This window comes from Citrus clementina, unplaced genomic scaffold, assembly GCF_000493195.1.
Source record: "Citrus clementina cultivar Clemenules unplaced genomic scaffold, Citrus_clementina_v1.0 scaffold_7, whole genome shotgun sequence".
In the NCBI taxonomy this organism is placed as follows: Eukaryota; Viridiplantae; Streptophyta; class Magnoliopsida; order Sapindales; family Rutaceae; genus Citrus; species Citrus x clementina.
In genome coordinates, this window is record NW_006262075.1 from 12,660,062 (window position 1) to 12,671,781 (window position 11,720).

At 36.5% G+C, this 11,720-nt stretch overlaps 1 protein-coding gene across 1 annotated transcript; it reads right to left on the reverse strand.

The window, feature by feature from the left end:
- Window positions 1-5,361: 5,361 nt before the first annotated feature.
- LOC18036133 (receptor-like protein EIX1) lies at window positions 5,362-6,486 on the reverse strand. Its single transcript, XM_024181155.1, has one exon. The coding sequence runs from the start codon at window positions 6,484-6,486 to the stop codon at window positions 5,362-5,364; it is 1,125 nt and encodes a 374-aa protein (XP_024036923.1).
- Between the last annotated feature and the right edge of the window lie 5,234 nt (window positions 6,487-11,720).

The window sequence follows — 11,720 nt, forward strand, 5'->3', positions numbered from 1 at the left end:
CCCAAATGAAGGGTTTGCCGGAGTAATTGTAGAGGACGACGGTTGATCACCACCACCACTACTGTGACTGTTCCCATCCTCATTATTTTCTGAGCTCTCTGTTTGTCTTGTCCTTGTGTTGGGCTGATGACAGTTTTCAGTCCTATGACCATAAATCCCACAATTAAAACAAATAACAGGTAAATTCTCATATTCCACTTTTTGCATTTTGCCATCGAGAAAAAACTGTGAACAAAGAGGTTTCTTAAGGGAAACCTCAACCGCAATACGTGCAAACTTCCCTCTTGTTATTGATTCGGTATTGTAATCAATTCGAATCACTTTTCCAACGACATTCCCGAGCATGCGAAGAACCTTTTTATGATAATAGTGTAGAGACATTCCCGGTAATCGGATCCAAGCAACAATGTTTTCAATATCTTCACTGGAACCATCGAAGTGAGGGTTCCATTGTTGCACAGTGAGATAATGACCGAGAATGGTCCAAGGACCTTGTGTTAGAGCATAATGGGCGTCCCCTTCTGTTTTGAACTTAACCAGGAAGAAATCATTCTCTAGGTCAATAACAGAGAAACCTTGGGTCGTTTTCCAAACCTCATTTAACTTGTTGCAGAGTGCCCGATAGCCAAGAGTTCTCCCGAGAAGTTTGACAACAACCGTGTTTCTCCATGGTTTCACCAGCTGTGCTTGGATCTTTTCTGAGAAGGAAATGGATGGGATGCTTCCCTTTTCACTAACAACAACGTCTTCAGGATCAAATTCCAATTCTTCTTCTCTACCCAAAGGCTCCTCTTCCCCATCATTCTGATCTTCCATTAACTTATCTTTAAAAGATAGCGGAAGTGGATTTTCATCATCATTCCCGTGACTCCTAAATCTTGCCTTTTTAGTTGAACGTTCCTCCGCCAGTGGTGGTGGCGGTTCCACTAAGAAGAAATACCTTGCAAATTTATTGGGTAGGATTACCGACAACTCAAATCAACTAAGAAGAAATATCTTAACTGGCAATATAATTTTGACCATAGACTTGCAAATTATACAGAAACCCTTGATTTTATGTGAAAATAATTTTGAGACTTTTGGGAAAAAAAACAAAAAGGCATGTTTGACTAATTATGAAACTAAGGAAATCATATTTGATCATGTAAACATATTTTGAGGATTTCAGTGTCTTTTCTCTTCATTGTCTTATCTACTTAATCGATGTCTCTTCAATTTATATTAGAACTTAATGAGACTTTCGGAAGAAAGCCATGCTCTCGATAATGCTGGGCAAAAAGTCCAAATTAAGGGTATGATCAATTATCTATTCCAGTATTGATTCTCAATTCCTCTTCATTGAAAATAATTTGATTGGATATTTGGTAAATTTATATTAGGATAATTACCGTTCAACTTTTCACAAACTGCAAAATAATAGATGACTACAAAAAAGTATTGACTCATCATTTTATATATCTTCACAAAACTTTCTATTTTATTACTATATATTTACAAAAACTTAAATTAATAGAGAACCAATAATCCACTATTTCTCCAAATATCATATACATGTTTTGGTTAATTACTCACAAAAGTGTGTGGTGTATAATGTTACAAACATACAAGTTCAATTAAAATGACTCTAGTTTTCTTTACATTGCGAGTTGCGAGCAAAAGCGCTTTACTAATTCTACGTGGAAAATAAAAGTTGACTGACTTTTTCAACAAACAAGCCGACGTCAAAGTCTTTTTCCTCCAGCAGTTGATGGCAATTTTCATTAATAATAAGATAAAGTTGATTGACAATTTAAATAATTTAAGGGTACCATTGGGTTCACATTGAATTATCAAATAATCTATCTGACCATGACTCTCAAATAATGATGGGTGGGGCCATTTATTCGTTCCTCATTCAAGTATCTCAGCAGCCATAATTTACTTGAGGAAAGACTTGATCATTGAAGTTGAAAATAAAAGCTGACTGCACGCAAATTGACCGGCGTTTATGCAACAACCCAAGTTGACTGCAGAGATAAAATTTTACACTTGTTAATTTTACAGGAAATTAATAAAATCCGATTATTGAATTTTATCTCTGGAAATTAATAATCTATCCCTCCCAAACTGCAACGTCACAGATCCCATTATCAACCCAAGGAGTAAGAATGTTGTCAGCGTATTCATTATCACTCACCGATACAAAGGAGCTCTTGATTTCCATTAAAGCAATCCTCTCTTTCTCCAAGCAACATTTGACTCCATGCATCTGAATCAAATCTATGGCAAACCACACTGAAAACCTAATTAAAAACCTTTCCGTTTTTAACCTAAGATTAAACTTTAATTTAATTTGTTGCACTCTCAAAGCTTATGTCTCGCAAGATATAACTATATATATTCGGAATTTTTTTATTAAAAAATAATTATTTTGATTGTAAGAAGGTATAGTTAGTAATTTTACATATTATAAAGATTGACAATCCAATAAATAACTGTTAATTATAGTGAGATAGTGATGTAACGGATTCTATAAAAAAACGCTGAACAGGAAAACTAACAAATTATACAAAAGGGTAAATTGATGCAGCTAGGGTGATTGATATAGATAGGAAATTTTTAATATTCTATTGATTTTAAGAATACTTGGAATAAAAAATAAAATAAAAATTGTGTTGATTCTGCAAAATATTTTGAATTTAGTTTGCGTCAGATCTCGATAGTTCAAAGAATGACTTAAAGACAATAAGAATGGATTTCAAACAAAGAGTTTACTATACATAAAATAATGAGTATCTAGTATTGAGTCTTCCTCAAAGACTACGAATGAGTAATGACGCTTATGTATGTCAACTCGATCGGACTTAAACTAGCGAACTCCAATTTGAGCATTTTCACGAGAAGGGTAAACTAGCGAACTCCAATGAGTATGACTTCATAACTTACACAAACATTTAAAAATTCAATTTAGATATCTAAGACAAGGGTAAACTTCAATTTACTCCCTGCTTAAATTGTTAATCCTCAATTTATTTCCTAAAAATGTGAAAATATTAATTTACCTCAATTTTTAGTTAAGAAAACATTAAAAAAAAATATATCAATGTGCCCGCAATTGCCCTCATCTTTTTAAAAAAAATGGGGATAAATTGAGATTTTTATACTTTTTAGAAATAAAATGAAGATTGTCATTTCATCTAAAGGACAAGACCTGATTGTACCAAGTTATTTTAATTTTCTAGTTTAATTACAATGTAAAAAAAAAAAGGATTTATTCAAAATTTGGCCAAAGCCCAAGTCCAATGCTTTCTTCTATACTCCTACAGCCCAATTATTAATAAAATTATGATTTCTACTTTTTAATTCATTAATTTATTTTAATTAAAATTAAAATTAAGAAAAAAGTTACATTCGGAACATTCGGGATGGTATTGGTATTTTAACCGATAGGAATTCGTTGCCTTTTTTTATCCCGATTAAAAAATGGTACCGGATTCGTACAATTCTTTATTCCAATTAAACAATCATTAGGAATTAGTATTGGACAATCCCAATCAGGATGTACTGATTACCAACATTAACATTTAGGTCTACAAGTTAATGGGTTTTTAGGTGGGGGAATGTGAAACCATATGGTCATGTCATCTATCCTAATGAATTAATAAATAATTGAAGTGTTTTAAGCAACATTCAAAAAAATGGAGAGAGCTTTTTCTTTTCCTCGGGTATTCCAAAAATTGTGTTTATTTCAAACTTAAAAAGATAACACTCAATGAATTATTAGAAGATGAAGACAATTTTTTTCTTTTTTTGGATAATTTTTTTTCCTACTGCTACACCTCCATCAAAATCAATATAACATTAAAGGAAAATTGATCAAAACCCTTTGCTGCTAAAAAGATTTTAATAATTTTTAACTTTTCTGTCTTTTATTATTTTTATATTTGATATGGTAAGACCGCCATTGATGTATAAGAGTTGTCAGGAATAAAATAATAAAAGACCAAAAAGTTGAAAGTTAAGTTATGAGGCTAATGTCTTGTTAAAATTTTTCAGAATTTAGATGTGCACGGTTAACATGAGTTTTGTTGAATGAACCACTAAAATTGCGTTATTATGCCAAAAGGACAAGGATCCTAATCCATGTCAAAAAGGGACTGAATTGAGAGTCAAATAGTAAAGATCAATAAAGAAGGGAAAAAGTATCAGTCATCCTAATAAAAACCAATCAAAAGAGAGAAAGAAAAGGAGAAGTCAATGAAGCGAAAGAAAAAAAAACACGGATCAAACAAGTTGATCACTGTTCTAATACCACTCGATTTAAACACTCCAAGACCTTAAAGAACTAACAAAGACTCAATCAAGAGCACACAAAACCCTAGATTGATCGCAGCAAGCTCTCTTTGATATACATAAATCTAGGTGGATAAATGGAGTTAGAGAGTGAGGTACAGCGAACAAGATTTGATGCCTACTCGCAAAATACGGAGTGGATGAGATTGAGAAGAGCAGTGTCTGATTAGCATTTTAAAGGCTGTTAAAACAGAGACCCAGAAGCTTCCCGCTCTTCTTTTAACCAACTTAACCTACCTCTGACCCAGTGTGACTGAACCAAATCACGTGCCTTGAACGTGTGTTTAAATGACAGCGATAGCCAGTTGAGGTAATGTCGTTTAAGCTTTTTGATTCCGATGCGCAGGTGCTCCAAGTAAACTACATATTGGACCGATATTAAATTCTTAACTATAAACCGACGCCTTCGTTTAATACTGTTTTCAGATCAACTCTTATCTCACATGCACATTTTAGGCAAAAAGGTGAAACCCACCAAAGCATGCACCTTTCATATCTTGTTTCGATCACCAAAACATAGCATACTATGGTAGTAAGAGAAGTCGATATACAGCCGAACATAAGCTATTACGTGGTTCACCAAATTAATTCTTTGGTAAATTATAAATCATGGACTATGCTAAGTACGTGAATTTTGGATTGCAAAGCCCATAATAAAAATTGTAACGGGCTGTTTGCGCAAAGTAGATGATATCTACTTTTATCCTTTTTGTAATTTCGTTTAAAGCTATTTTTGTAATATAAATAAGCTGATTCATCATTATCTCAATATGACAATTTGCAGACTAGTTTTGTATTCTTTTAGCCCCTGAAATTTTAATATTAATAATAAATTACGAATATGTGAGTCAAGCGTGTCACCCGTACAAGAAATCTTCAGAATCATATGGCAGATGAAGTGCACAACAAGGCATAAAAATTAACACATTATATAAAAATTAATACATTATTCAAGAACCCAGGTTGAAAGCAACCGACTAAAATTAATACATAAAAGTTTAATTACACATAACAGAAAGATACGGTAAACTATGGTCTAGCACGATCACGGACGAAATATACAAATTTCACAAGCCAATAGAAACACCAATCAATACATGCATCAATGAAACAAAACCATAGCCAGCGCCAATAAGAGTTCAACCAAAGGATCGCAAATAACCCAAGCATGAATGTGACGTACGATGCGCCAAAACTCCAATTGAATGACACCATATCAATTGCAGATTCATCTTCGTCTTCTCCTTGATAGGACGACGTTGCTGGATTTGCCTCTGCTCTGGTGCAACTCTTATTAACTGTTGGACCACAAAGACCGAGATTACCTTTGTAACTCTTTTCATCAAACGTGCCAAATTGTCCTTTGTCTGGGATCAGACCTGACAAGTTGTTGTACGACACATTGAAGTTGGATAAAAAGTTGAGCTCAGTCAGTTTAGGAGAAATTAGGCCACTCAATTTATTGTGACAAAGGTCTAGGCTCTCTGTCATCTTCAGATTGGAAAAACTCTCTGGTATAGATCCTGATAAGTAATTATGGGACAGATTCAATGCACGAACTTTTTGAAGTTCTCCAATTTCCGCTGGAATTTCTCCGGTCAACTCATTACATGACAAATCTAGTCCAGTCATGTAGTTAAGATTACTACTGTTGTAAACTTCATATCTATTCTTTGTCACAAATTCTACTTGTACTCCATTTGCTGCTGTATAATCATCTCCATAAAACTCCAAGTCAAGGTTAGAGGAATTGAAGTAAATACCAATAGAATCAACATCTAAACTCCAAGAAAACTCACGTTCAGATCCATAAAGATCATCATTTCCTGCTCTCCAGAGTGACACATTAACAAAACATGAAGGTATTGACCCATTAAGTCTGTTACGTGAAAGATCCATGATACCTAATTTTCCTAATTTAGACAGTTGATTAGGAATATGACCTTGCAGATAATTCCCTCTCAATATAAGAACACGCAGCTCCGAATGCCCATTTATCTGATGAGGAATACTACCAGAAAATTTATTATCCCCTAAATCTAATGTCATCAACTTGGAGCTACTAAAGAATGCCTTTGGGATTGATCCACACAGAGAATGTTGAAAACAGCAGTAGTGAGGAGGCAAAGATTGACCTTGAAGCCAAGCTGGCATGCCACCTAAGCCTCTGTAATCTGCAGCCAGCTGACATGGAAGATGAGTCAAGATTATTGAGGTGGCAGAACAGCTGTGCTGAAGAATATCAGCACATAAGCATGGAGCAGCTGAATCTTCTGGAATTCTAAAATGATTGGCTCATGCCTGCCATTCTGACAAATTTGTTTTGTGTGTAATATTCTTTATTAGCTGTCATTATTTTCTTGTCTCTATATATACTACATCTGCTCTGTAATACGATCATCGAGTATGCAATAATAAAGAAAAAGGAAACTTTGTCTTGTTCACTCTGCTAGCAACACCAAAGCAATTCTCTAGAATTTAAGTTGGTATCAGAGCCATCTTTTAGCTATGGCAAGCAGCAGTGACAATGAAACAAATGTTAATCCAACACAGGTTGATTCAAGTGATCAACCAGATGAATTGAACCAAAACACTGAGCCACAGAATCCAGGCCTTAATACCAGAAACACAGCACAAATAAGTGCATCACCAACCCAGCACATCACTAGCAACACCTATGTCTTCACTACTCCAATCAAACTCACTCAAAGCAACTTTATGCTCTGGAAATCACAAGTGATTTCTAGCATTCGAGCAAATGAGCTTGAGGGGTTTGTTGATGGCAGCCATGTCTGCCCTCCTAAGGTCTTCATGAGTCCAGGACCAAATCGAACCACCATAACCACACCTAACCCTGAATACCAGATTTGGAGGAAACAGGATCATATCCTACTGAGTTGGCTACTCTCTTCACTAAGTGAGGGAGTCCTAGGCACAGTGGTAGATTGTTCCACCTCCTGTGAGGTGTGGACAACTCTAGCCAACCAATTTGGTGCTAGAACAAGGGCAAGAATCCTATATCTTAGAACTCAAATTCAAACCACTAAAAAGGGTTCATCAACCATTCATGAATACTACTCAAAAATGAAAACTTTATTGAACTCACTTAGAGCTGCAGGGAATAGCATGAATGATGATGATTTCATCATGTGTGTGCTTGCTGGGTTGGGGCCTGAATATGACTCAGTAGTCACCAACATCAACTCAATGCAAGAGAGTCCCTCAATCTCAGAAGTGTATGGTATGCTTTTGAGTCAAGAAAACAGAACTGAGCAAAACTTGAGCTCAGGGAATATTGAAGCCAACTATGCTCAAATGAGGAATGGAAGAAGGAGCTGGAATAATAGTGAAAGAGCTGCCCATCAACAGCTGCCTGGAATTGTTTTTAGAAATCCTGGAAACAACCCCACAAACAACCAAACCAATCAGAACCCTCAAGACAAAGGGAAAGGAAAAGCAGTGGCTGATGACAATGGTTCTGATCCAAAAGGGCCATGCCAAATCTACTGGAAAATGGGACACACAGCAGCTGAGTGTTGGCACAGGTTTAAGAAGAACTTTGTACCTCAGCCAAACAGAAGAAGAGAGCAGAGGGGTGCTTATGTTGCTGCAGCTGAAGGTCAAAGCAGTGGAGCCTGGTACCTTGACAGTGGTGCCACCAATCATGTGACTAACACTCTTGGAAATCTCAGCATCAACTCTGAATACCAAGGTAAAAATAAGCTAGCTGTTGGTAATGGTGAAAAGCTTTTAATTAGTCATATTGGATACTCTGCCTTGCCCACATATGATCCACACATGCACATTACCTTGACTGATATATTATATGTGCCTGACATAACCAAAAACCTGATTAGCATTTCTAAATTGCTGCATGACAATGATGTTGATGTTGAGTTTCAAAAATCTGTTTGTTTTATTAAGGACAAGAGACAAGGAAAAATTCTGGTGAAAGGAGTGGCTAGAGATGAGCTATATGAGCTGCTATCCTGAGCAGGAACAAAAATCCTCATGCTGTTTTATTTTCTATTTTGTCAAATTCAGAGTCAATAAATAACAGTAGTTGTCCAGTGTCCATGTTGTCCTTCAATTCAAGTAATGAGTCAGTCAAAGTTAGTGTTGAGTCAAATATAGCTGATGAGTCAAGTAGCAACAATCTGCAAGCTGCTGAAGAAATTGATGTATGGCATTCCAGACTAGGACACCCTAGTACTTCAGTCCTGAAAAATACCTTGCTATCTTGTAATCAGCTCAAAATTAATAAAGATATTGTTCCTTCATTTTGCTCTGCATGTCAATATGGAAAGCAGTCAAAACAATCATTCAAAAGCACTGAAACCAAAACTAAGACAGCCCTTGAATTGATTCACACAGACCTTTGGGGACCAGCACCAATTCTGTCCACTCATGGACATAGATACTACATCTCCTTTGTTGATGACAAAACAAGATACACATGGCTCTTTCCTTTAGTAGCCAAGTCTCAAGCTCTTGAAACCTTCATTACCTTTAAAAATCAGATCGAAAAGCAGTCGAACTTAACAATCAAAGCACTACAAACAGACATGAGAGGAGAGTTCAAAGCCTTTGAACCATATTTGAAAAGAGAGGGAATAACACTAAGGCATTCATGTCCATACTTACATGAACAAAATAGCAAGGTTGAGAGAAAACACAGACACATTGTGGAGACTGGACTTACCTTACTTGCCCAAGCCAAAATGCCCTTAAAATTCTGGCAAGAAGCTTTCAGCTATGCTACTTTCATTATTAACAGACTTGCTTCACCTGTGCTCAAGAACAAGACACCATTTGAATTATTATACTCTCTCAAACCAGATTATACACAAATTAAAATCTTTGGCTGTGAATGTTTTCCATTTCTTAGACCATACAACAGACACAAATTTGATTTTCATACCTCAAAATGCATCCTATTGGGGATCAGCAGTGCTCACAAAGGTTATGTTTGTATGAACAATTTAGGAAGAATCTATATCTCAGCTAGTGTCAGATTCAATGAAAAATCCTTTCCTTTCGAAAATGATTCTAGCTTTAGGAAACAAGAGTCAGTAAAGGAGAGTGATGAAGTTGCTTTACTTGAGAAATTTCAGGTTGTGTCATTCTTTGTTAATAGTTCCCATGATCTTACACAAGTGGCAACAGCTCATAGCAACTCTCCAGACACTACTGGAAACACAGAATGCATCCCAAGTCCAATCCAGAATGAAATACAACAGGTAAATGACACTGACACAATATCAGGTAGCTTTTCAACTTACAGTCCACCTCACATTACAGAAACAAACAACCAAAACCTTCCCACACAAAATGCCTTACCTTCACACCCCATGGTAACAAGATCCAAGGCTGGCATCTTCAAACCAAAGTTATACCAGGTTTCCAGTAAAACACAACCTTTCCTTCCCAAAAACACATTTGATGCCTTGAAAAATCCCAAGTGGAAAAGGGCAATGGAGGAAGAGTATCATGCATTGATGAAAAATAAAACCTGGACCTTAATACCAAACAATCAAAATTTCAAATTGATTGGAAATAAGTGGATCTACAAAGTAAAGGAAAACTCAGATGGCAGCATCAATAAGTATAAGGCCAGATTAGTTGCAAAGGGATTCTTGCAGACTCCAGGACTTGATTTCAATGAAACTTTCAGCCCTGTTGTTAAGGCTGCAACTATTAGAATCATCCTAACCATGGCTGTGAGCAATGACTGGTTACTTAGGCAAGTGGACATAAAACAATGCCTTCTTGAATGGTGACCTGACAGAGGCAGTATACATGCCACAGCCTGAAGGTTTTGAAGACAAGAACAGGCCAAGCTACATTTGCAAACTGGAAAAGGCTTTGTATGGATTGAGGCAAGCTCCGAGAGCATGGTTTGATAAACTAAAAGGTGCCTTGAGTTGTTGGGGATTCAAGAATTCCAAGAGTGACACATCTCTATTTTTCAGAAGAATTGAATCAAAGATAGTCATCATGCTCATATATGTAGATGATATCATAATCACTGGAAGTGACAGTCAAGGTATTGAGGAAGTCATTAAAGATCTAAATACATCTTTTGCTCTGAAGGATCTCGGAAATTTAAATTTCTTTCTTGGGATACAAGTTCAGAGGAGTCAAAACTCTCTTCTTCTCTCTCAAGTGAAATATATTCAAGACTTGTTGACCAAAACAGAGATGACAGACTGCAAAGGAATAGAGACACCCTTCAGCACTTCTGAGAAATTAAAGAAGGGTGTTGGGAATAAATTCCATGATCCTACACTCTATAGAAGCGTCATAGGAAGCCTGCAATATGCGGTGCTGACCATGCCAGAGCTTGCTTTCTCAGTTAACAAGCTCAGCCAGTTCATGTCTGATCCCAGACAGCCACATTGGGTGGCATGCAAAAGAGTGCTGAGGTATCTCAAAAACACAATGAATATGTGTTTAAGTTTCAAAAAATCTGAGCATTTGGATCTCATTGCCTACACAGATGCAGATTGGGCAACTGATCCAGATGACAGAAGATCCATAAGTGGATACTGTGTGTACTTGGGAGATAATCTAGTTGCTTGGAGCTCGAGAAAACAAGGCATGGTTGCAAGGTCAACAGCAGAGTCAGAATACAGAGCAATGGCTCTATGCAGCACTGAAATCACATGGATAAATTCTCTACTTGGTGAGTTGAAGATGGAAGTTGAAAATGTACCAATTATCCTATGTGACAGCACCAGTGCAGCAGCCATAGCAGCAAACCCAGTGTATCATTCTAGAACAAAACATTTTGAGATAGACCTTCACTTCCTCAGAGACAAAGTTACAAAAGGTGAATTGGAAATAAACTATATTGGCAGCAATGATCAAATTGCAGATGTGCTGACCAAGCCATTACCACACCACAAGTTTAGCTGTTTTAGAAGCAAACTCAAAGTCATTGACAAGACCTTGAATTTGAGAGAGGGTGTTGAAAACAGCAGCAGTGAGGAGGCAAAGATTGACCTTGAAGCCAAGCTGGCATGCCACCTAAGCCTCTGTAATCTGCAGCCAGCTGACATGGAAGATGAGTCAAGATTATTGAGGTGGCAGAACAGCTGTGCTGAAGAATATCAGCACATAAGCATGGAGCAGCTGAATCTTCTGGAATTCTAAAATGATTGGCTCATGCCTGCCATTCTGACAAATTTGTTTTGTGTGTAATATTCTTTATTAGCTGTCATTATTTTCTTGTCTCTATATATACTACACCTGCTCTGTAATACGATCATCAAGTATGCAATAATAAAGAAAAAGGAAACTTTGTCTTGTTCACTCTGCTAGCAACACCAAAGCAATTCTCTAGAATTTAAGTGAGAATTCTTCTGCATATAAAGGTGCTTCACTGA